At 30.4% G+C, this 27,504-nt stretch overlaps 3 protein-coding genes across 7 annotated transcripts in view; 2 read left to right on the forward strand and 1 right to left on the reverse strand.

Moving 5' to 3' along the window:
* LOC129953176 (nuclear factor 1 X-type) overlaps nt 1-4,190 on the forward strand; it is a 31,316-nt gene extending 27,126 nt beyond the window's left edge. For all 5 annotated transcript variants that reach the window (XM_056066040.1, XM_056066038.1, XM_056066039.1 and 2 more), the window contains one exon: nt 293-4,190. In XM_056066040.1, the coding sequence (XP_055922015.1) occupies nt 293-348 (56 nt within the window). In that variant the 3' untranslated portion in view covers nt 349-4,190. The remainder of the gene's footprint in view (nt 1-292) is intronic.
* Nucleotides 4,191-8,928: 4,738 nt separating this feature from the next.
* Nucleotides 8,929-18,097, forward strand: LOC129953365 (fibulin-1). Its single transcript, XM_056066498.1, has 11 exons — nt 8,929-9,437; nt 12,710-13,150; nt 13,237-13,474; nt 14,336-14,532; nt 14,615-14,764; nt 15,187-15,285; nt 16,037-16,621; nt 16,693-16,830; nt 16,892-17,525; nt 17,593-17,823; nt 17,884-18,097. Exons 1-11 carry the CDS (start codon nt 9,332-9,334, stop codon nt 18,044-18,046), a joined length of 2,982 nt encoding a protein of 993 aa, XP_055922473.1. The 5' UTR covers nt 8,929-9,331; the 3' UTR covers nt 18,047-18,097.
* Nucleotides 18,098-18,524: 427 nt separating this feature from the next.
* The window catches only part of LOC129953364 (uncharacterized), a 31,205-nt gene continuing 22,225 nt past the window's right edge, over nt 18,525-27,504 (reverse strand). The window contains exon 5 of the mRNA XM_056066497.1: nt 18,525-27,459. Within this exon, the coding sequence (XP_055922472.1) occupies nt 24,650-27,459 (2,810 nt within the window). The 3' untranslated portion in view covers nt 18,525-24,649. The remainder of the gene's footprint in view (nt 27,460-27,504) is intronic.

The following is a 27,504-nucleotide window of genomic DNA, read 5'->3' on the forward strand; positions in this document are numbered from 1 at the left end:
GTTTTTCGTCGTCCTAGTATAAAGCTACAGGACTGACCTTTCTTGTAATGCTAAAGCTAGTGTTTCTTTTTTTTTATTTAGACAAACCAATTTCTTAAACAAAATGTCTGGCAACTTCTGTCCGCAACTTATGTTCTTAATGTACGTTTTCACTGAAACGATGACTGAAACGATGACACTATACGTCCTTAAATCTCTGAAATTAAAATCTATACAGATACACATTGAAAAACCACGCTTTTAAATCTTTTTTGTTATTAATTAGCAAATTTCTTTTTAATATCGTTTCTAGAACATGCATCTGCGTCACGCTATGAAGACTTTCCTAACAGGGACTACGTGACATGATAACAAATGATGATGTATTAAGAGAGGAATACGCTTATTAAATTTAATTTAGATCAAAGACATAAGGCATAAAAATATAATAAAATAAATATTTTAATAAAATGCAATAATAAAAAAACAAAAAACAAGACAACAAAAACAATAAAAAAAAAAGTTAAATGAACAACAGCAACACATAATATATTTGGTTTATACAGATCAAACCCCTTAAGAATAATAGCTTTAAAATAAACTTAATTTAGCACGTGGACTATAAAATATAAAAAAAAAACTAAAATTAAGAAATATTTAAGGAACCAAAGCATTTGATTAAGCATAAAAAATTAAAAATACAAAAATTAAACATAAAGAATAAAAAATGCATAAATTATCATTACAAAACTATAACGATAGTTAAAAAATAAAACATATAAGGAAATATAAATTTCAAAAAAAAAGGAAAACAGACAATAGTAGAATTAATTAAATTATATTAACACAAATATTATTATTTAAGAATGTCAAAAAAGTGAAATTAATCTAAAGAAACTACTAATAATTTTTAAACAAAGATTAAAAAAAACAAAAAACATCGTTTTACAATATACATAATGCATACATACATTGAAACTTGATCAATTTAAAGGTTAAAAATAATTATTAAGTTTAAATAACAGCAACTTTTAAGTAGTTCAATTTTATTTAAATAACAAACCTAAACTAAATTATAATACGCTGGGTTATGTTTTAGTTCATAAATTTTTCTATTTTTGGTTTATAAAATAGGAACATTCAAATTAAAACGCACACACAAAAAATGTATTGATCTCGTCAAATAAAATATTATAGGATTTATTAAACAGAACGAAAAAAACAGGTAAATAATAATTAAAATTCAATAACCTTATCAATTTAGGTGCATGAATTGTACCCTTATTAACACACGTAATTTTTTTATAATTTTATAATTGGTCTCACTCTTCTTAATTTTTAAAAGGAAAATCGAGTTTGGCGTAACCATGATCACACTTTTCTAACTTATGTTGTAATGTTGAAATTAATTTTTTGATCAGATGCATCTCAAATCATGTATAATGTATTTCGTGGTGTACATAATATAAGCTAGAAAATTGTGATCCAAAATTCCTAAGTTTGCCATCAAAAACCTTTAAAAACGTCTAAATTCAAACGTTTACCATGTTAGATTCTTATTCTACTCTCCAATAATTTAAAAATATTTATAATTTAGTTTGTGAACTTTTAGTTTTTTTTTAATTGGTTTGTCAATACTAAACACAATTCAACACGCAAGCTATCTGATAATTGGTATAACTATTATCCAAAAATATTATTAGATTTATAATAAATAAAATGTTAAAAGTTTGGAATTTCATTATAAATGAAGACTCTGACTCCTAGGGAGTTACTTTTTTTCAATTTATTTATTTGCTTTTTATTTAATATATTAACAAAATGTTCTTTGTATATATAAAATAAAACTTAAGTTAAAACATATTTACAATATGTAGCAATAACTTATCCTATTGTGTATAAGAAATCATCCTAAACAACAAAAAAAAATCAAATAAATTTAAGAACAGAAATATACAAATTATATAACATTTAAACGAATTTTAAGTAAAAACAAGATACACAAAAAATTAGGACAATAATTTAAACAACAGCAACAAAATCGGTTTAGTTCGTAAATTTTTAATATTTTTCTTAATTTCATTTAAATATTTAAACACGAATAAACTTAAACTAAAAAACTAAAATGTAAATACGCAACAAACTAAAAATAAAAACTAAAAACGAGAAAACTAGCAGCAACCTAGGATAATAATTAAAACATAAGCTAAAATCATTGCTACTAAAACTTTATATTATATATATACATACCTAACTATATATTTTATACAACATTAGTAAAAAAACAAACTATATATCCTTAAATTAAAAACAATATTAAGTGGTCAAACAAAACTCGAAGTAAAGTTTAAACAAAAATCAAACTATATATGTATATATAAGATGTATATATGTTCGATTGTAACGACGCTAAACACGAATGTTTCTCGCTACAAGGAATTTAAAAATACAAATAAGCAAACACAAATAAGTAGGCTAGGGTATGTGCCTTAGAATATAAGATTAAATTTATTAAATAAAACAACTCGAAGGATAAAATTAAATACCAATTAACTTTAATTTCGCATAAGAAATAATATGGTTCATTTAGGTTTATTTTAAGAAAAAAAAACTCTTTTAAATCAGAACTATTTTGTTTCTTTTTTAAATTAAATAAATAGGAGTGGTTAACTATTTATTCAATACCAAAGAACAAATTGCTTTATTTTGCTTCAACTTTTCTTTCATAGTAATTTATTATTTTCATTTAACATAAGTTATTTATTCTTTTAGCTACTTAAATATTTTTTGTAACATTTTGGTATTCTTTTGAAAAAACTTAAATTATTTTTTGAGCTGGTCAAACTCAAATACGAAAGTTAGTATTCAAAATACTTATACAAAATAATGAAATGAACAATATTTATTTGGAAACAAGGTTTAGAATTACTGTCTAAATAAAATTTAAATTACTTTAATTATAATTTTTGTACAATTTTATTGATTTTAAAACTTAATTTTTCAAAAAAGAAATTGGCTGTGAGGTGATAAATAAAAAAATATAATACAAAAAACTTTTCTTTTGAAATCATGATATTATATACACAAAGAAAATTAAAAACCTTGCTTAGATTTATGAATTATTTGCTAGTTAAAAAAAAATAAAAAAAAAATAGAATGAAAGTTTTGTATTGGCTTAATTCCTAGTCAGCCCTATCACGTTTCCATTGGAAAAATTTACGAATCCAAATGCGCTCGTAGATAAAAACTTCATATTATTTTGGATTACGAAAAGATTTGGTCATAGTTTCTTTTCAGGATCCGTAAAATGTTTGCATTGCTACGAAATTCGTGAAAGGGCTTGATATTATAAGAATTCATTATACACAACAAATTGACACACTTTATTTTAATACGTTTTCCTTAAAATTAAACACATATGTATGAACAGCAACAACAAAAAGTATCAAATATAAAATATTAGTCACAAGCATATATATTTATGGTTTACAACATAGGTACTTACTTAAACCATGATTTGACAACTTTAAGTTAAAAATATAACAATATAACAATATAATAGTGTGCCTTTATTTGATAAAACATTACAAAATTAAAAATTTAAGCAGAATAAATTGAACATAATCAGCAATTATTTTAAATAAATGAAAAACGTTAGCGAAAATTTTAAGTTAAAAACTGTTCAGAAAATGTGTCAAAAAAAAATTAATTTTTACTATTTTCACTATAAGTATACGAGTTAAGAAAACCCCGAAAACGGTCGATGTTGTTAAAAAATAAAACTGACTAAATTATTCTGTGGTTAAAGATAAGGCCATAACGCGACATTTGGGCTGTGACTGCTACACAAATAAAAATAAAACCACAACGCGTTATTATAAAGTTCTAAACATTAAGTATCCAAATGCCGTTTTCAGGGTTCTCAAAATGTATACAAAATAAAACATAAGTGTAGTAATAATAAAAAAGCAAATAATACGAAATAAGTTTACAAGGAAGTAATTATGAAAGAATTTTTTTTTTTGAAATGGCAAATAATTTATTTTTAAGTTATAACAAAAAAAAAGATGGAGTTCAAAATGTTGAAAGAAAGAAATACTCGATCTAATATACTATGAAAACACTTGATTTTGGAAAAAAAAATACACAAACAATTGTTAAAAAAAATAAAAATGAAAAGGACTTAAATAAAAATATATTAAATTTTTTTATTTATAGCATTTTTCCTGAATATTACATATTCATATTTGGAAAGATATTGCAATTGATATTTTTAAGTAAGTATTTGTGGAATTTGTGTGAATTACCTGAATATAGGGATTTTTGGCATCAACAGTCTATTTATGTTTCTTAGAAAACAATTTTCTCGTGAAAAGAACGCAAAAGAGGTTCTGCTAGTAGTTAAAAACATATTAATAAATATGATTTAAAATATATGGTAATGGTTGTCAGAAGATGACCATTACACCTTGCCTTGACGCATATTTTCCCGAATAAATCGAGATTCCATATAATCCGAGCTACATAAAGCAACTGAGAATTATATTGTTGCTACAAGTCTTCAAAGAAGATAAATTGTAGCTATTTTATTGTCTTGCTATGGGACTTTTTGAAAAAGAAATATTTGACTGTTAAGAACAAATTTTAGATGCGTTTTTTTTAGGCTCAAAACCAATTAGGACTTCTCAGTTTCGTGATGTGTTCAAAGATGTTTCTTGAAGAGCTTCCCCCAGTGTTTTAGATAAAAAGAACAAAAAAAAGGTACAGAATTAATTTCCAACTCAAATTCTCAAACTATGTTAAACGAAAATTTTTAATAAATTTGCTACAATGATAGAAATTGTGCACAAAACACAAACACGCTAAATCAGAACAATTTATGTATTTCTGTATTTTTTGGTAAAGAAAGAAAAATATTGTTCTTGTTTTCATTCATACTAACAATTAAAATGTTTATTTTCCAACACTGAGGTAGAAGATGAAGGGTTTTTAACTTTTTGTATGAAATTAAGTATTATTATTAACACAGATATGCTCTCTTTCGTCAAGTTTATTATAGTGGCTAAAAACAAAAAATTTAAAACAGAAAATGACCTTGTTTTACTCGTTTTTGAAACGATCTTATGACACATTTAAAAAAATTAATATATCAAAACACCGAAAAATTGTTCGGTTCGTTTATGTTAGTTTTAACTGTAAATTAAAAAAAAAAACTTTAACATAACTTTTTTCCTTTCTTTAGTTGTGACACAAGAATATTTTGAAACAAAAACAGCAACCCTGTTTGCCTTTAATGATGTTTCTTAAATTTAATATTTTTAAACATTTGAATGCGTTTCTGCATTTGAACATACCTTAATGTTAAACACAAAACAAATTCATAGTCATATTTTAAACCCGAGTCTATTTGAACTGGAGTCTAAATTTAACCTACATATAGGTTAGACACAGCTGCTATTCATAAAGAATTTGCAAGGTCTGTTTAGTGAGAAACAGGTTTAAGGCATAGTATTCTACTACAATTCTGAAAAACTTCACTTGAACCTATACAAAATGGCAGTAAAATAAATTTCGTTAGCTGGAGAGCCAAAATCTTTGAAACCTTTTAAACTATTTTGTTTGGTGCTAGTTGAGAAATTTTATAAAGTCAGACTGGCGGTTTTAGACTTGGAAGCACGCAGATATTAGCAAACATTTCAAACTTTCAAGAAATGCTTTTAAAATTGGTATATGTAAGCTCGATTGATAAAGCCAATTTTCTTGCAGCACAGTTTGCTGTTAATTCGACACTACCGGATAGTGTCATGAGTCCTCCTGTTTTTGACAGCGTAAATGATTCTATTTGCAAGAGTACTGAAAGACCTTGACATACACAAATGCTCTGACCCGGATAGTATCCCCGCTATTGTTCTAAAGGGGTGATCTTCAACGCTTGCAAAACCACTGCATAAGCTTTTCCATATGTCCTATTCTACAGGTCTCTTTCCGAGTGGATGGAAAACTGTATTTGTACAGCCTGTCCCTAAAAAAGGCGAATCCTCATTTCCCTTTAACTATTGTCCAATAGCACTCACGTCCCTTCTTTGCAAGGTAATGGAAACGCTGATTAATTATCAGCTCAAGAAATATCTTGAAGAACGAAAGCTTCTTAATGACCGTCAGTATGGCTTTCGTAGCAAAAGGTCCATTGGTGATCTCATATTTTATCTCACCGAACAGTGAAAAAAATCTTTACATCGTTTTGGAGAAAGTAAGATTATTGCACTTGATATTTAAAAAACATTTGATAGAGTTTGGCACCAAGCTCTCTTATCGAAAATGCGTGCTTTTGGTATTGATGAATCTCTTCTTCGTTGGATTAAAAATTACCTTTCGGACCGTTCAATACAAGTTTTGTTGGATGGTTTTAAGTTTGAAATTCATAAAATAAATGCTGGTGTCCCCCAGGGCTCCCCTTTGTTTCCGACTCTCTTCGTTATATTTATAAATGATCTTATGTCTGCCACTTCAAAACCATTAAACTATTTCGCCGACGACAGTACCCTCAGCTTTTCGTACTCGTTTTAAAATTCACATCCTTGTTCCTCGGATGTGGAACTGAAACAGCAGCGTATAAGCTCGTCCAATGGGGAGTCAGAAACCGTGTAGAATTGTATGCTTCAAAAACTCAATGATGTCTCCTGTCGTTAAAGCGTAACACACCCCCGATGCCATTATCTATAAGTGGAACTTGCGTTCAGGAATCATCAAAAACACCTTTTATGGAATGATCATATAAAATACAAGAAAGGGCTTTAAAAATGAAAGGCGGTAGAACTATAATCGAAATAATTACATCGCTAGAACACTGCCGCAATGTTCCTTGCCTTTCGTTGTTTTATCGATATTTTTAAAAACAATGTTCTGTTGAATTAGCCAGTTGCAGTCCACTCGTTAAACGATTCGGCCGTATTACTCGCACTTCCAGGAATGCTCATCAGTTTACCCTTGAGCTCAATTTCGGGCGTACTGTCAAGTATAGAGATTATTTCTTAAATCGCACATCGAGAATGTGGAATGCTTTAACCAACTCTGCTTTTTCAGAAATTTAAGACCAATGTGCATCGGTATCCTTCCCTATTTTCCTAATGCTCACACTGTGTTTAAATTATAAAGATATAAAGGGTACTAATAACCCCTTGAGTGCCTGTAAATTATAAAAATTAAACTGATAAGAAATGGTTTTCGTATTAGAAGATCAAAGAAAAACATTGACATAAAATTATCTGTATCACATAAAATATTGTTAATAATATTTTGTTATAGCTTTTAAGCAAGACAAATCGACAGATGGGATGGGAAGTATAAGTGTGGCTCGCATCCACGCCCATTTTAAATTCTTGTATTGTTGTTCTAAGTCAATTTAAAAAAAAACTGCCACCCATCTAAAAGCAGGGAAATGGACCCCCCATACGATTTTTTTCTTCTCTTAACCCAACGTACTCGCTCCAGCGTTTTGGTGTATCTTATACCATTCTCCATGTTTTCAACAACGCTGTACACAGGAAAGAAGCATTGAGTCTTAGTGATGATAGTATTGTTCAAATACCTTTCATTTCAACCAACTTGATTGTTCTTCCCTTATTGTATTTACCTTATCCACAGGGAGTGTCTTCGATACAATTTTGTTTTCCTATTTTAATCTAAAGATTGCGCAGTTAGCCGACAAACAATCAAAAGCACTGTAGTTGTCGTCCGTCGCTTATCTACCACTCTAGGACCATATTTTATTGTGCAAATAGATCCTCTCTAAACTCTTCACAGATCGACCAACATCAACAGCTTAAACTGCTGCTGTTGGTAAATAATATCATTTTGTTTGTTTTGTTATTGGATTGGACTTGTTTGCCTCCTTCTTTCTTTATGTGTGTTTATTTATAGTTCCACCTTGAATTTGAACCTCTCAAGCATTTCATTTAAGGCCACTACAGAAATAAAACTTCCGCAAAATATAGATACCTACCTTACCTCGAGTAAAGAAGTACAAAAGGGTGAAATCATATTATATCGGGGGAAAAGCTGCATTAGTAGTTTTTTAAACCAACTAAGAACAAAGGCATTTAGATGTTAAGAGATTTCCTCAATGGGATATTTTTTGAGTTATGACGACTAAGATTAAATAAAAAGACAAATTTACTACATGGTAATTCTATTGCTAACTTAGAACAATTTAAACAAAATTAAGCTTACAATTTTTTTAAAAAAATTAAATTTGAAAACTAAAATTTCAATAAAATTTTTAAAATAGATTGTTTTCAAGGACAATTTGTGGACTACATAGGTTCATTGGTTGCAATATCATACACATCCAATTAAAGAATTTCGTTCTACCTAAACACCTGCTTTTTTTAAAATTGTATATATTAAGTAGGAAACTTAAAGAAATTTCGAAGCAACTTCATCAACAAATAAAAGGTTGAGTCAAATGGTGGAAATCCTGAAAGATATGAAATATTGACCAGGTGCATAATCGAATTTTATGAATGATACCTTTTGACTCCCAAATGCCTAAAATAAAAACCTAACTTACTCGTACGTTCGAATGTAACCGATTTTGAAATAAAGAGCACCACTGTGCTCGTCGTCGTCTTTGCCTTCGTGCGTTGATCGTAGTTCACTAAAACTAAAATATATCCGTATGACAAACGATGATCCGTCATGAAGAGAAATGGAACTGGATACTTTTGTATGCACAAAAACCATACAAAACAATCCATTATGTTTGTATGTCTGAATGACAATCGTTGCATTTTAAGAGTAAAGAACATTTTAAACAAATGCATACTACCCAGCCCCAGAAAGACACTGGCCTAGTGATCGTTGTTAGTCTTCGCGCCACGTCAGTATCTTTTAAATTCCCGCGTGCGTTATCTACAAAGTACAAACAAGAAATTACAAAAAAAAAGACAAACACAAAAATAATAAACTCATATCCAGCCCACATGATAACACATGGCCACTTAGTGAACCAAATTATAATCAAGACTCTAGATAGTGCCATTGCTATCGTAACGCTTCCCGAGAACACCAAGATACTCGGATTCCGAAACAATTCACACCAAGGGCAGTGTGTTTTATTATAGTTGAATATTGCAATTTTGTTTTTCAAGTTTCAGTTCTTAGTTTTGGAAATCCAAATGCTTGGACACATAAACAAAAGCAAGTTTTGAAAAATTCAAAAATTCTCCGCAAAGGGACAAACGTTTTTGTATAAAGTTTATTTCTTTTAAAAACTAATATTAAAGGGCTTCTGAGTTTTTGGCGAGAAATAAATTCGTTTTTATTTGTTTAGTTTTGTGTGTTCTTTGAAGTGATGAAGCAGCTGAAAATTTGCCATCGCAAAAGTTTATTCTTTGTAAAGAAGGATGTAGTTTTGTATTTGGGATTGTTGGTATTTTTGGATATAACCTTGACATATGGTGAGTTGTTGTTTTTTTATTCCTGGCAGTCTTTTTTAGAAATTGAAATCATGTTTAAGCTTTGAAGACATTTTGGATAAAATTATAATTAAAATCGAAAGTTTAATAATAACAAACGGAAAGTGCTTAACGTGTTCTAAAACTTTAACAATAAAAGAAACATTTACGTACATAAAAGCTATAAGCGTTAAATTTTTATTTTCGTTTGAACAACCTTTTTCAACTGCCGGTCGCTGGTCGCTTATTTTGCATATGAAGATAACAACGACCTTTAACAGTTTCATAGCTGCAAACCGTTCGCAGAATTGAAACTTTGAAAACATTATTATTCTAGTATAGGCGATATTTTTCTTAGTGATTCTGTTGCAAAAAAGTGATAACTGGTGAAGGTTAAAATGAGAATGTTTTTTTTGGTCATGCATGGCCATCATATCAAGATTGCAATGCGATGTGCGTAACACCAGAACAAACCGTAATTGGCGTGTAGGAACCATTTTTGAGTTGGGTTTGAATAATTTTATAAAATCCGATTATAAACCTAAGAGAATCCAAGCAATTGCTTATTGATAGAGTACATTTTTGTTTAACCATTATAATTTGAATACAACCTGCGTTACTGCTCCTCATGCCAATAGTATGGTTCAGGGCTTTACTATCTGTTGTTTATTGCAAAATTTAAAAATTTAATTTTAGATACAAATGTTCTTCTCTGTCGGAAATGTTAATCAACTAATTTTTTAAATATTTGTTGATCTTCTTAGCTTAGTTAAGTACGCTACTTAATGCACCGTGCAGAAAATAAATACACCTTAGAGTAAAAAAAAGCTCAGCTTTCAGTTGAATGAAAAAACATAATCATTTTGACATAAGCAGACTTAACTTGTCAATTAGAATGATTGTTCTGGATTCCAATAAAGGTGCCTTAATAAGAAGGCAATTTTTTGGCACCAATCAGATACTTAAAACCTTCAAGTTCTTTAAAATAGTATTCACATGAGGGCGACCAACGAACGACGAATGAATTACAAAATGTGAATTTATAAACGTTTGAAGACATATTTCCACAAAAATTCTTAACAAAACGATAGCAATATAGTTTCTATTTGATTTATGATGCATACTTTTACTTTTCAATATCACATATTAATAAATTTAAGAAAACAAATTTATTCGTTGCGAATAAAATTGTAGTTGATACGAACTGTCAAACTTTATTCGCGTTCCACATTATCCACACTCGCAAAGAATAAAATAATCGCGCGTACTTAACCTAAAAAAAAATCATTCTTGTTTTGGTTTCGGTTGTGAATGGTGTTTGGCTGTGGCTCCTTGTCAAACTTCATTTGTGACGAGTTAAAAACTCTCATGTGAAAGAAATGTCAAAATGGACGAATATCCGTTCATTCGTTGGTCGTTGGTTGTGCTCATGTGAATAGGGCTTAAGTCGTTCGAACCAGATCAGTTCTTTAATATATTTAATCCTTAAATGTTAGATTTGCACTTCTGCAAAAGATTTTAGCATGCAAAGGCTACATAAAAAAATAATCCTTATTTATATATATAGTACGCTCTACACAATAACAAGTATAATTAGTGCAACAGCTGTCAACATTTCTTAAGACGAATTCAAATCCGCAAAAAGACACACTTTCCCTGCACTTGGAATTAACGTAAAGTATAGAGATTTCGTTGTTTACATTCGTAAGGCATTTATTTAATGATAAATGGTTTCAAATCCTTTAAAGTTATATGTAGATGCTTGTTTTGTGAAAGCTAAAAGATTATTTAAAATATGATATTCAAGTTGACTGGACAGGGAACGTAAATTACATTGACTGCAGCTAATACTGAACAATCGTCAAAGTATGACAATATGAGCTGACAAAGACAATGGGAGCATTCACTATGCTGGTGGCTACAGTCAATGCATTTTGATTGGATAAATTGAACTTCAAAATGAGTTGTTATATCCCCTCCAACGTAGTGTACAAACTTCGGCTCAAAGTAAGTGGACACTGATTTTGACGTTTACCAATCAGCTAATCGTTAAGGACACACAAATTCAAAATTGAATTTATCGTTCAGTATTAAAATATAAATCACTAAAATTATGTCTTATATTTGATTTTATTGAATTTAAAAACAAAAAAGATTTTTTGAAGTTATTAAAACAAAAATGTTTTTTATTTTATATATTTGCATTTGTCAGTAATATGACATTCCGGGTTGACTAGCTTTGCAGTGAGATTTTGTATTCACAAAATCAGTTGAATTCAGAATTTACATGGTCACTAGCCTTATGAATGCTCCCAATCAATGTTTGTTGGTAAAAAATATTTCAATCACTTGTACTTGTCAGAGTTGGCTAACTAGCTGAATGCAACCATTAAATTATAAGAAATGTGCAGATGCAACACTGACAATTACAAAAATGTATGATCTAAGAAAAAAAGAAATGACGTCATTGTCAGAAACGCTAAGCTATGCAGCCTGTTCCAATATTGGACAAACTGTTAAAAGTCTTCCAATTGCATTGCAGGTGTCAATTCCCAATTTTCTATCTAGTGAAAATTGTTCGTTTATACAGTTGGTTGATTTTTTCCTAATATTAGATAATTTTTTGGTAGGAAACTGGCTGACAATTGCCCACAATTTTTATCTTCCAATTACTTTAGAAATAAAAAATTGTCATTAGGAAGACAAAAAATTCTTTCAAAATCCTGTAAAGTTTCTGTCATTTTTGACAAATAAAATTGGATGTTTACATGGTTGAATAGAATATTAATGGTGATCGTCCAATCGTGTAAACTTAGCCTTCGCCACCAAAAATTAAATGTTGCGATCGAAACTACACACAATGTTTATCTGTATTGATAAAAAAAACTTTGCAGACCTTAGTTTTTAACTATTTATATCACAATGAAATTCATGTTTAAAGGTCACTACCAAAAGCGTTTAGATTAAATAATTTAATCAACATTGTTTTGAAATTCTAAAAACTATTTATCAAAGTAAATAAGCAATAAAGAATTTATTGGCCAATTTCAAAGCTGTGTGATCGAAGATAAGATACTATTTTATTCATTGTGAACTGAATATTATCTATAAACTACATACCAACATTTACATACGGATAGATAGGGAAAAGGTCAGAATTTAACACACACAAAAATTTTAACTCAAGGTATAGTTAAATTTTTGTCATTACTCAATATCTCTAGAATTCCCAGAATATTCAAAAAAGTATTTACTAGTTTTAAAAATTATTATAGCAAACATTTCAAGTCACATCTCAAAGTGCTGTACAGCAGGCACTAATTATGCTAAAAGACTTGGCCATTGCAATGATCATGATAATGAAGTCACAGAAATACCACCACTATGGCATGGCTTATGTTTATCGGCTCTCGGACTATGTTGTTCTCGTGAGGAAGAAAGCCTTCATTGCATCGCAGGACGTGAAGCAGCCAATATGGGATCAAAATGCACTGGCGAAGGAAAATATAATACATCTGCCTACACGTCATGTTGTAAATCATGTCAGATAGGCCTAGCTGTTTCTGCTGCTGGAAATAACTGTAGCGATGCTATAAATGCTTTTCTTTCAAAAGATGAATCATTTACAATATGCTGCAACCATGCTCATTCCGTTGCCATTGCAGAAACAAAAACGGAAACAGACGAAGAGGGTACTCTTTTTCTAGCTAATGACGGTAAACAATTATTATTTTTTTCTAAAATAATATCAAGTTTTGATGAATGTAATTAAAGCTTTATAGTAAGTGATTACATTTTTTAGAGGATATTTGTGAAAAAGTTGAAAAAACTGTTGGAAAACTTTGTGAGCACTTTTGCGAGAATACAAGATCTTCTTATGTCTGTCGTTGTCACAAAGGCTATCAGTTAAATGAAAACGGTGTTACGTGCTCGAAGATACCTACTCTAGGCCATGAAGAACAAACAACTGAAGAGCTTTCTGAAGAAACGGATGAAGAAGATGAAGAACTTTTAGAAGAGAACGACATGGAAACGTCTGCGTAAGTAAATGTTTAAATACGTGATAACAATTGCATTTATTATTGGAAAACGCAAATTGAAAGACACCTTTCTATTCAAACGTTCTCAAACGTGTCGTCACGTGATGATATTCGATTGTGGATACAATTTGTCAGAAACGTAACAATTATCAGCACTTGAAAATTTAGTTAATTTTTTTTTATTTTCAAATATTATTGATAGTTTTCGAGGTATGCAACTTTAAAAGAAAAAAAACTTCGGATGCAACAATCTTCAGCTTCATCCAACTCCAAAATCAATCTATCACGTCATGTTTTTGACAGACAAAATTTTACGATTCCAGAAAACCTTATATGATGATAAACCTTTGTTATTAATGACATTCCAAGTCTACTTGCTTCAATTATCCGTTTAAATATTTTCAGTTCCTTATTTATTAAAAAAAAAATTGTCTTATAAGTCTTACCCACCATCAATAAACCTATCAAAACTTCAGATAGAGACCCATAAGTCATAAGTAATGATTGGATATACAAATCTCAGATATGTAGACCCAGATATCTTTTTGTTCGTGTTTTACGTGAGAATAATAGCTGACCTAAAACAGCTGGGCTATTGAAAAAGAATTTCTGGTATAAAAGGCCATCTGACAGCACAGCTGATTCAAATATATTTTTTATTTTCAATACTCTTAATTTTAATATTTGTCTGTTTTTTGCGAATAGCTTAAAGTTGTTTTTATTTTTTGACAGTTATCTCAAATTAGGTCGTTCAAAAAGATATCTCAAAATGAATTAATAGCCTATCCAAAACGAGATTGAACGCAGCCATTACTATTTTTAAATAAAATTTTACTTGACAAAATGATTTTCTTTCTTTAGAAATTGCCATCCAGGATTTGAGAAAGATAAAGTAACAGGTAAATGTAAAGATATTGATGAATGTTCAAAAGGAACCACCAGTTGTTTGGATCACGAGTATTGTTCAAATACCCCCGGCAGTTACAAATGCATTTTTGTAAAAACATCCAACTGTCAGCGAGGTTATCGTTTTAATACAAACACAGAAGAATGTGATGGTAATTATTAAAAATAATTTTCAATTTCAAACCAGATTTTTCTTATTTCTTATTTATTAACTTTTATTTTTTTGTTGTGGAGACATTAACGAATGCCTGGAAGAAATTGACGATTGCAAGAGAGACGATGAAACATGTTTCAACACACGTGGCAGTTACACTTGTCAAGACAGATTTTTAAAAAAATGTCAAGATGGTTTTATTTTCTCAGCTGAAACTGGAAAATGTGAAGGTACACAATATTATTTTTAATAACGGCTTGACCATTTAAAGAGATACGGAACTAATTGTGTAACGTGTCCGACAATACTTTTAAGTCTGCTGCCCAACCTGCTTTTTAAAACATTGGACATTGCTCCTATTTTGATAAACCTTACGTTATTCCAAATTTTAAAATTTATTCCAAGATAACATATTTATAGTGTGAGGAAAAGAATATGTTATTTACGGGAGCGGATTGAAATGCCGTATTTCAAAATATTGTAAAGTCAAAATTCTGTATTATACTGTATGGTTAATATTCTGTATTTCAAAATACTATATCTCAAAATTCTGTATTGTAAAAATATTGTAGCTCATAACACCTTCCTATTATTACTTGTTCTCAAGCGAAATTGTAGCTTACACGTAACTTTTTTTCCAATTAACAAATAGATTACGGACTCACGGATGACAGCTTAGGTCGATCCGATTTGAATGGAAAAGTTGAGAAATGCTCTTCTGGATTCCGATTAAAACATGGCAAATGCATTGGTAAGGATCAGAAATAGTGTGCGTAAGCTATGTATACACAATTGAAAGATCTTAAAATATTGGCAGATGTTTCGCAATAAAAAATAAACTTATTTTCTGTCAATCACCTAAACACCCAATTTTATGTGTCATAGTGACAGAAAAAAGAAACAAGTTGAACAGGATTAAAAGCATGACCAAATTTAAAAAAAAAATTTCTAGAAGATCGAGACCAGATAATGTTTGTGGGATGTAGACCGTGCTGAGTATAAAGAACCTTAGGAAACGGTTTTACAAGACGTTGGCGCCGTCATTGAGATGGCCGTCAACGAGTGTACAGCCAAAAACCTCCTCAATTTCAACTTTAAAAAATGTCTGCTTTCTGTTTTCACTTCATATTTTATGTTTTTTAAATGTTTTGCAAAGACCTGTTCACTTCCAAAATATAATTTCATATTCTCTGTCATCTGTCAATAAAAATTGTCTTCCAATGAATACCAATCCGCTGTTTTCTAAAGTCTTCTAACAGTGTAAACAGAAAATTTTTAATTGGAAGACAAAATTGTTTGCAATTGTTACACAATTTTTTTACTAAAATGTTGTCTTGTATTTGGATAACATGAACCAACCAAAATTGTCAATTGTTACCTAGTTGGAAGACTTTAGACAGTCCGTCCAATATTGGAAGAACTTCCAATAGTGTATACTTTAGCTTTTGAAAGAATGTTGTACTCGACAAAACAAAAAAATATATTTGTGCTTGTTATAACAGACATCGACGAATGTGCAACAGACAAAAACGCTTGCGATAACAACCAAAAATGCAACAATGACATAGGTGGTTATCGCTGCGAATGCAAAATTGGCTTTAATATGGATACAGTAACCAACGCCTGTGTTGACGTAAACGAATGCGTGATCAACAACCATAAATGCTTGCCGTCACAGAGGTGTGACAATACTATAGGCTCCTATACTTGTATAAGATTGCAAAGCTGTGGCACAGGTTACACTTTAAATTCTGAAACGGGAATTTGTGAAGATGATGACGAATGCAAATTAAGACTTCACACTTGTTCGGTTGGATATGAATGTCGAAATACAAAGGGATCATTTCGATGTGATCGCAAACGTACCACGGCTACTACAAAACTGACAACTACTTCAACAACTCCAATTCCAGTAACTGCTGCGTCAAAAATTAACTCATCCGGTCGTAGTTATTATCCATCATATGCAACCAACAGTCAACTACAAAGACCGGTTCCAAATTACCGATTAAAGCCGCCTTATTCTAATGCTTCCGAAACACCTTGTGGATTGGGATTTCACAGGAATCATATTGGAGCTTGTGTAGGTTGGTATTTACTTCAAACAATTTTGATCCTCCTGCATCTAAATTAACATTCTTTACTTCTTGTAAATCAGACATCAATGAATGCCAAATCCCATCTACATGTGGAACTCATCAGCGTTGTTTGAATACTAATGGGTCTTATCGCTGTGAGAATCTCTTAAAATGCCGAGGTGGTTTTAAATCATCTCCTGATGGAGTGGCATGCATTGGTAAGAGATAGGGTAATACTTTTTTATATTTTTTTTTTGTCAAATAATGGACCTTTCCTAGATATCGATGAATGTGCGACAGGTGAACACAGTTGTGTAAATAATCAAAACTGCATCAACCGTTCCGGCGGTTTTATATGTACTTGCCCACCTGGCCATAAGTTGGACTTGAACAATCGTTGTGTCGACATAAACGAATGCGAACAGGAAAAGCCACCGGTGTGTCCAATGACTTCTACATGCATGAACACCTTAGGATCATTTTATTGTGAATGCAAAATAGGTTTTAAGAAACACCATGCCAACTGTGTCGATGTTGACGAATGTCAAGAGATACCCGGTCTTTGTCAGCAAGAGTGCTTGAATTTTTGGGGTGGTTATCGATGTTCTTGTAATCCGGGTTACGAGCTCGGAAGTGATAATCGAACATGTACCGACATTGACGAATGTGAGGTGCATAAAACATATGGATTGTGCATGGGAATATGTCTAAATGTTCCCGGTTCATACGTTTGCAGCTGTCCCAGAGGCTATAAATTGTCAGAGGACAACAGATCCTGTGTGGATATTAATGAATGTGCAACAGGAAACTTTTGTACAGGACGCAATGATGTTTGTACAAATATCAGAGGAAGTTTCCGTTGTACAACGATACGCTGTCCTTACGGTTATGTCAACGATGCTGATCAAAAACAGTAAGATTCTTCTTTTGTCCACCTATAGCAGACCAATAGAAAATACATAATTTTTTTTTTCTTGAAGTCGATGTCGCTTGGCAAATAATATTTGCGAGGGTGATGAATGCTTTAGTAAACCTGCATCGTACACTTACAATTTTATCACACTTGTTTCCAAACTTCCTATTTTGCCCGAAGGTAGAATCTTGTTTACATTACGTGGTCCCAGTTGGTATGAAAATATAGATTTTGATTTGAAAGTTGTAAGAACTCAAGCGGCAGCTAACATTGAAAAAGCAACAGAAAATCATTTTTCGTAAGAAATTTAAAACAATATGAATAAATGTATTCAATACATATTTTATTTATTTTGCAGAACAAGAAAACTTGGTCATCAAGTTGAGCTGAGTCTAATTCGAGAATTAGAAGGACCCCAGGATGTTGAACTGGAATTGAGCATGAATGTTTTTATGAATGGACAACCTAAAGGCAAAAGCGTTGCCAAAATTTTCATTATTGTTTCTCAGTATTCGTTTTAAATAATAAAATTAGTAATAAAAACAAGCTTTTTTTAAGTGGTATTTTAAAAATGTTGTTATCATTCAGATCCACCAATTTTACGCTCAATCAATAATTTTTAACGAAACCATAAAAGGGTAAAAAAAATAAGAACATTTTGAAACAGTAGAGGGAATAACATACTAATATAATTTTTTACAAAGATTTGGCAATACAAAAATCTTGGTTTAAAATTAAGGTTGGATATTTAACCCATTTTAGTACTTAGATACCAGCGGCAGTTTAACGACACTTACTTAATAAAAATATTGGCACCACGAAGATAAGTTTCTGCAAAGATGCACTTTAATTTGAAGTAAGACCAACTTTAGGAAGACCGATCTTTTTATGATAACAAGTTAGGTTTTGAAAAAAGGGAAATTTCAATATTATGAAGGCAAATTAAAACTTCTTCATACTAAATAAATTAAATGAAACAATCGAAAGAGAATTTACATATTCCTTTTTTTAATTTTATTTTTTGTTCTCTGTGATTCGTCTTTTTAAATGTTTTTTTGTTTTGTATTTATTTTATCCACACGATTTCTTAAATTTTCATTATTAAACTTGAAGTTTGGTATTCACTTTTGTTTTTTTTTTGTAATTCAATGATTCCTTATTTTTGATCTCTTAAAATGTTTATGGATAGTTAATATTTTCATTATAAATAACCAAAATATAATGAAATACCTATATGTAATGATAAATATTCATTTTTTCATTATCTATGAAACAATTGTTTTTTTTTTTGTTTTTTTTTTTTGTTATTTTAATTCTTATTATTTCGTAGCGTATTCTTATTTTGTAATGTGTTTATATATTACCTAAATATATATTTTAACTTTAAAATTTAAATATTTTTTTGTTTTAGATTCAATATTTGATGTATCAAAGTTTAAGTTTATATAATTCATTATTACATACATTCTTTCTATATACATGTATAATTTAATGATTAAGAAGAAAAAAGAAATCGTTTTTTTATTTATTTATAAATTTTATACTATTTATTATTTTTATAATAAAGAAAGAGAGACAGGGATGAGGAATGATTTTTTTTCTTTTGTTTATTATAACGTGATTTATCATTTTATATTTTGTGTGTTTATTCCTTTTTTTTAATGTTTTAGTTAAAATCAATCAATGAATCTTCAGTTATGATTGATTTTTTATGGATCTCTTTTTTTGTTTTATTTACAATTAGTTGAAATACCAAATTTTGAAAATAAGAAACTACTCAGTTTTTTGTATACCTAAAAAATAAATAAATATATAGTTTTAAGAGTTTAGTGTGTAGGTACTTAGGCTTTTTTATCATATAAAATTCTGTATAGTTATTTTTTGTATGTAAAACTTTTTTACATTTATTATTTATTTTTGTAATCATTATAATTTCATGTTTTAGTGAAAAAATAAATTAAAAAAATTTAGAGATGTATTTTTTTGTATTATGCAAGAATATATGTAAATAAATATCTTTTATTTGTATTATATAAAAAGCGCATATTGATGATATATATATATATATATATATTTATATAATAATGCATGTATTGAACTTGCTTTTTCTGTTCTGTTATATTGTTTTTTTAGTTTTTTTATATTGAACGAGTGAAGAAATACATGATTTTTGAAAAATATTAACTGTTTCTATACTTTTAATTAAAAATGTACAATATTGTTTTTTTTTTGTTTCAAAATTTGTATTGTACGAGTTGTGTTTTATTTTTCACCAAGAACTTGGTGGACGATTGAAAACACACATATAAAAAATCATAACATATATTAAACAAAAACCATAATAAATTTTTGGATCTTTTCATGGTTTGGTTGCCAAGTTTTATAATTTCTATTTGTTTCGTCTACAGCACTAACAATTGTAATTGATGCATTTTTGTAAAGAGATAGTTTTATTTTTTCTATTTTCAAAAGGTTTAATCTATTAGAATATTTTTTTTTTTTGAAATCTTAGTGTTGGAAATAAAATAATTTTACACATGAGTCTTTTTTTATGTAAACAGTCCGACCTGTTAATATAATTCGGCTGGTTGAGTGAGTTAACAAGTCTTTAACATACTTGTATTTTTTATAGTTTTTTTTTATATTTATTTTAGAAGTGTAAGAAAAGGCAGTTATATTTTTTGTTTTATTTTTAAACTAATTTGTAGACATTTCACTAACAAATATTCCATAAAACTTAAAAAAAAAATTGAATATTCACACACTTAAAAATAATACTTTGCATTTGTATTCATTGTTTGAGAAAATCCATTAAGTAAATCGGTCCAATTTGAAGACGATATACAAAATCAAGCTTCTTTTAGTTTTCTGTTCCTTTTGTATGTTAAATAAAAACCCTTGAAAAAACAAAACTTAAAGTGCAAAAACACATTCTGGAATCGTTTAGAAATTAAATATGATGTTGGTAGGTCCCAAAAATCTGTCCAAATGACGACGGACAAACTCTACAACGTAATTGAATTTTTAACTCGAACAATTAACCCTGTATGCATAGAATTATAGAAAGATTGTCCCTTCTCACAATTGTCTCTAAACATTTGTGGTTTTAAATATTATACAAATTATTTATGTATCACTCGTAATACGTGTGGCCTTTTTTAAACAGCATTAACGTTAACAAATCTTCATTGATAAGTTAAAATGGTAAGATTTTATAACAAGTTAATACTTTCAAAAAATTTCATTTTTTCGACGTCGAAATGATTCAGATAATTTTGGGTCGAAAAACAAGGTCTCCCATAAACGTTTGGTACCAATATTTAAAGACAAATAAATATTTTTATTAGAGCAGCATTTAAAATAATCAATATATTTGTAGAAATAACTTACTTTCGTCTTACAAAAAAAATAACAAAAATCGTACAAACAAGACAATCAGCTGAGAAAATAATAAGACAAAAACTTAAGTTGAAAACAAGCAAAAATTGATTAAAATTTTATTTTAACTGAACATCATGTTGTAAGAACTTTCAAAGTTCGAACTATAACCCTCAAACTATGACGCTCAAAAATACTCGTATTTATGGGATAGAATATAAATGGACAAAAAAAAAAAAAAAAACAATTAAATATTTACTTCAATCATCAAGAGTTGGAGGTAAATGCATTTATCAAATTGGATTTCAAAGAAAAAAAAACAGAGCTTAACCATCCTAGAGGCATTAAGAAAAAAAAAAACACCTGAATCTATATTTTTGATAGTAGTGGATAATTTCGGTCTGATTAGGAAATGCGAAGCAAATTATTCTCAATTCAATATCGCCTTTTTAGCTAGCCCCTATTTTATTAATTGTGAATTTTAAAGCGAGTCGTAAATGTCTTTCCTTCTTTGGAAGGTTTAGAATATCCTCTAAATATTAGTTATTAAAAAAATAGCCATGTATGAAATAAGACGCACTTAAGTTGGACAGACAACAATGGCATACCACCAATTATAAAGTTAAATTGAGATACCTTGGAAGATAAAACACATTTCTAACGAAACAGTTTATTTCCAGGGCCTTTTCGTCGTTCTCACCAGCAAGAACCAATGTGGACTTGATTATGGAATATAAATAAATAAAGTAAGATCATGCATCAATGAACTTTGAAAATATCAAGAAGTAAGGAAAAACAATAACTAAATAATTTTTGTAGAAAAAAAATATATAAAAGATTTATTCTGCAACTAATTTTTTCTATGTTCTCATTTGTTTTGTTTCTATACATACATTTTATTTGAAAAAAAAAATAAAAATTAATTGATATAGTATAATAAAATTAAATAAGTAAATAATAAAAACTTTTTTTTTAACAGCATAGCAAAATAAAAATAATAACTAAGAATATATGTATAAGTTTTGCAGCGCCACAACTCTGAAATGATCTTTTATTTTCTTTATGTTAGCTTGGTTTATTTTGTTGTTGTTTATATATAAATATTATTTATTTTTTAATCTAAATAGCTATATATATTTGTCTTATTTGTTGTGTTATTTATATGTATACATATTATCTCTAAAGCGAATTGTGTACTAAAAATTGTGTTTTTATTTATACTTAATGCTATATTATTTTTGTTTTATTCTTTTTTTTATTTGTTTCTTATAGTTGCAATAGGTTTTTCATTTTTGTAAATATATCAATACGTATAAATGCACTTTAAAATTAATTTAATAAAAAAAGGGCTTAAAAAAAGGGTTTAAGAGTTAAATATTTCATAAAATAAGTATAAAAGTCCATAATATTATTATCTCTACTTCATACAATACAAAATAAAATATGAGTCAATTGCATCCATTTGTGTTTGTTTTTTTTTGTTTTTGTTTTTCACGTGCATTTTAGTTTTATTCGAAAATCAATGGAGAAATTAATACCGAAGATGACTTAACTAATCAGTTCATTTTTGTTCACTTAATATAATAACATAATTATCCACCCTTGAATGATTTTAGTTTCTATGAACATTTCTGTGTTCCCTGTCTCACTTTTTTGTGGCTCCCGTTTAAAAAGTAATATTTTTTTTTTACTAAACTGAAGGTGGACGTACATTATTTCATAAAACGGTTTTTTTGTCTTGTTTATGTGGGGCGGTTAATACTGCAATGATAGTTTATATAATATGCTTGTTTTAACACTGCAATCGCGTAACAAATTTAAGCAAGAGGTTTTTTTATAGATACGATTCCTTTTTGTAAAATATTAATTTAAATACAATATAAATTTGTATATTTATATACGTAAATATATATATTTATTTAAATATATATACATAAATATATATACATAAATATATATGCATAAATATATATACACATACATTTAAACATATATAAATTTATACAGGTTGTCCCATTATAAAATGTTCTAAGCTGGAAATGTTAAAAGGTTAAGTCCTGGCTTAATGGAATTTGGTAGCTAACAAAAAACGACTGTTTCGAAAGATCTTATGTTACTTTCGCATACACAATGATTTTGGTTTAAAGTGTTTTTAAATTTTGATCAAGCAGATTAGTTTGTAGTAAGTAAAATATTGGTGCTTATTTCCATTTCACTAAACATTAATTAAAACTTAAAGGTTTAAATACAAATTTATATTAGTGCAGTGTTAAAAATGTATACTTCTTTGTTTCAAAAAAAGGCATGATTTTATTACAGATAAGCTCAAAGCTCACTAGAACATGTGCAGTGGTTGGGATACAAATAATAAAACACTTTTCTTAAATAGATTTATATTACACCACCTAATTATTTTGTTTTATTATGTAGAAATGAAATCAATAGAATAAAACAAAATATTGAAATTCCTGTTGTGTTTTAAACCTCAAAAAATAGTCCAATCGAAGGGACTGCGATGATATTCTTATTAACTTTTTCGCTTTTTCGGCGTAGAAAATATATTACAAAGAGAATTGCTGTAAGATTTTTTAAAGGCATGTCTTAATAATGTAAAATTTACAATTTTTGAAAAACCACGCACGAAATTAATTAAAAGCACCATTAATAGTGAACAAAAAATATTTGTGATGAAATTCATACCTTTTCAGAAAGGCCGAAAACAAAGAAAAGTGCAAATTTGAGTAAGATTTATTAATTTTTTCGGAATACTTATCAACATTTAATTTTTTTCCAAAAAGTAAATTTTGAACAAAAACCATTTGTCCACCTAACCTTTCACCAAATTCAGCTTGGATCATTTTTAATGGGATATCCTGTATATATTGGCAGTTATATACATTTTATTTACAGTTAATAGGTACTAATTAAATTAAAAAATAAAATATGATTTCATAAATAATGAAGACGAAAATACATAAACGAATGAATTCGATACTGCTGGCGAGGAGGAGACTTGAATGTCAAAAATTTGAATATATTATCAAATGAAAAAGGACTTTAAAAGTGAAGGTTAACATATTATCGGAAAACTTATTTAAATTTTAATGAGTTTCTCCAAAAGCAAAACAAAAAAACTTTTGGTTTTTTGATATTTTTCATTTGAAATAAAACCGCTTTGTTTATACTGTAGTCGACTACTCACCACCTAGTTAAATTCAGCCAGGGCTATAAAAGGTTTGAATAAAAGTTAAATTTCTCGTTTAAGAAAAAATAACTTACATTATCAAGATGAAGTAGTCTTTTTTAAATTAATTATTGTTTTTTTATAGTTTTTCTTTTTCAATTGATTGTCAAGCATTTACTTAATTCTGATTCATATAATTTAAAATTGAAGCTTTGATTTTTATAAATTGTTAAAAGGATATATGCAAAAAAAAAAACAAGTTTCAAGAAATTTAAACAACGATGTTTTCCCGAAATGTTATAAACTTTAACGCTGCTTTTAAGAAATTATAAAAAGCAAAAAGTGATTAAAACATGCAGTTATATTATTCAAATGAAAAATTCTACCTCGCTTTATATATTTGTCCATCTACACCATCTTGACCTCATATTTTTATTTTTTAATACAAAATATTATTTTAAAAAAAATATGTTTGAAAATAAAACAATTATATCAAAAAAAAAAAAAAACGTACAAAAATTAAAACATCCTTAAACTAATAACTGAAACCTACTAACTCCGACTATGTATTACTAGCATAACGTTGCTTATCTTTACTCCTGCCTCCAGTCTTTGTTGTTCGAATTGAAGCATTATGAATGCCAACGCCTTGAGCATTATTTATATCATCTAATGCCCTAAAACGAACAAAACCGTGTTCTGCAACTAACATGCTACCACTGTTGGCACTTTCACCACTGCTGCTACCCATACCTGAGCTGCCAGTGGTGCCGGTGCCACAGTTATTGTTTCCACGATCAGCAGTAACTAAATTAGCGCTGCCATTGTCTGTTAAATTACCCCCACTAGTGCTACTTGTTATGCCTGATGACGAGCAGCCCCCACCGCCACCATTTCCACTGCTGCCACCCCCACCCGATGGACCAATGCCCATGCTCATGCCGTCAACCCCACCGCCGCTCCGAGAACCACTGCTGTTAATCAAATTCGTACGCTCTGCATTACTACCAATCACCATGTCGTCGTCAGACTGTAGAATATATTGGTGCACTGCAGCACTATTGCTTCGTTCCAATTGACAATCGCGATAATAGTTCAAGGCTTTCATTGGTGCACCACCAACACCACCGCCAGGTCCTCCACCACCAGCACCACCACGATGTGGATGCGATGGCATCTCTCGTTGGTCTTCGGACGAATCGCGTTGATGTTGGCTATGTGGCGGATGGTTTGGATCAATCATCATTAATTCAGCCCCACCACTAACGCCGGATCGCAGGATTCGTGCCGAACCATTCATAACACCGCCACGGGGATGATGATTTGCTGCGCTTAGCGTTTGTACACCCGAGGGACGTGATGAAGACGAAGCAGCAGATGACGAGCTTCCATTGCGACCATTTATTATGCCACCAATATTGTTAAGAGTTCCACTTTTCCGTACAATACCATGCCTGTCAAAGGAATTGTAGGTTGCATATCGTGCACTAGTGCAGGAATGTGTTGAATTTGAACTCCGCCTCTCGGGGTTTTCATAATTTGTTCGATCTAAATTCGCACGATGATGATTACGGCTGGAATTCGAAGTACGGTCATTGTTCCTTGACATAGGACGATCGATCATCATTTCAGCTGGAACATTGCCCTCACGAATCCCACCACCGAATTTCGGCCTCTCAAAATTTGAGAAATCATAGCCGCTCGTGCTACTACCACCACCATTCAAAGGTTCAGAATAACAATTATCCGAATATTGGTGCTGGTCAGGTATCCGATTACTTGCCGAGCGCAGCTCAAAGTTCGGATTTTCATAATGATCAGTTTGTGTTTCGGTCAAGAAATCAGAATGGTGGCCACTCTGGGCATCGATCTGTTGACGTGAGTGCATGTGGCCGCCAATACCACTACCTGACTGCAACGATCCTGTGTCATAAGGACGAACAAAGTTATTCGTTGACTGCAGTTGAAAATCGTTTCGCTGTGATCCACCGCCCATCGAACCTTGGCCACCTAATGAGTTCAACGCAAATGTGTCATCATATATAGGCTTTCCTGTACGCAGGGTATAAGTATGCAAATTGGTGTTGGCATTACAAATGGCAGGATAGTCTGTTTCGAACTGTTCTTGGCTAGAACTCGACGTGCAAGGCAAAAAGAATCCTGCCACATTATGCCCGCTGTCCGCATTTTTCTCACGTTGCATACCACCGCCACCTGCACCCATTCCACCGACACCTACAACTGCTCCACCTCCACCACCACTTGTTTTCAAACCAGCAACCCAGGACATCAGGGTAATAATAGCGATTTCGATCAAACGCAAAGAAAACTGGTAGCCCCACTGAAGCCAGTCCATATCAGATGATGATGTGATTAGGGGACGTGTGGTCGAAATACTTATGGCACCGAATATTTGTAAGGCTGCTAACAATACAAACAATAACGCAGTTGCAATTGTTATGTGAATAGCATATGAGAGATTTTGGAAGCCATGAATATAATTCTGGCTCTTGCTTCGGAGAATCCTTTTCAGGATTCGATAAATATACAAGTACAACAGTCCTAAGCTGAGACATATAAAAATGTAAATGATTTGGCATATGAGCGAGAGTACCCTCGGTGGTGGGGGCGGCGGAATGGTTAGTTGATGATGGTGATGCAGCAATGGTTGTTGTAAATGATGCTGCTGCAGAACCATATTATTTGTGGACGCCACTCGCTGGTAGAGACCGTTGCGATAAAGTTGCTGATAATAGTACTGTTGGCTGTGACTTGTTGTGTAGCTTTCGACATAATGTAGTGTAATGCAGAGGACGACATGAACGCCACTGCCAACAACTACAGTCAGTGGCCGAATCAGAGCGGAATACCGATTGTTCTTGTGATTAAGACTCTTAATAAGCAGGAACAATATTAATACCGAAAATGAGATGGTCAAAAATGTTGCCGGCAAATTGAGCAAAATTTCTGATACGAAAATATGAAATGTAGAGTGAATGTTATACGCGTCGTAGCACAAGTAGAAAATACGCGAACTACAAATAATAATCAGAATCAAATGGATGCAAATGAAATAGGATTGACTAAAGAGATGAGTAAGCTTATTGTAAAAGATCATCTTAAATATTGAATACACGCCTAAAATGGTGAAAAGAATGACGGAAAGATAGACATGGATATTCCATGCCACCGACCAGGTGGCCGTATTATGTTTTGTCGACGAAGACGACGATGAGGACGAGGACGAAGATGATGAAGCTGTTGCTGAGGAAACAGTTGTCGATGATGTTGATGAAGACGATGATGATGAAGACTGGCCGTTTTGATGGAGGTGATGTTGCTTCTGTTGTGATTGTTGTTTGCTACCTCCGCCTGAGAAATCGAGAAAAAAAAAAACAAGATAAACATCGTGAAAAA

The sequence above is a fragment of the Eupeodes corollae genome, chromosome X (genome assembly GCF_945859685.1).
Source record: "Eupeodes corollae chromosome X, idEupCoro1.1, whole genome shotgun sequence".
Classification (NCBI taxonomy): Eukaryota; Metazoa; Arthropoda; class Insecta; order Diptera; family Syrphidae; genus Eupeodes; species Eupeodes corollae.

Coding starts and splice junctions, on each gene's coding strand:
- LOC129953365 (XM_056066498.1), top strand. CDS start 9,332: ATGAAGCAGCTGAAAATTTGCCATCGCAAAAGTTTATTCTTTGTAAAG. Junction 16,622..16,692: donor TCATATTGGAGCTTGTGTAG/GTTGGTATTTAC, acceptor CTTGTAAATCAG/ACATCAATGAATGCCAAATC. Junction 17,526..17,592: donor AACGATGCTGATCAAAAACA/GTAAGATTCTTC, acceptor TTTTTCTTGAAG/TCGATGTCGCTTGGCAAATA.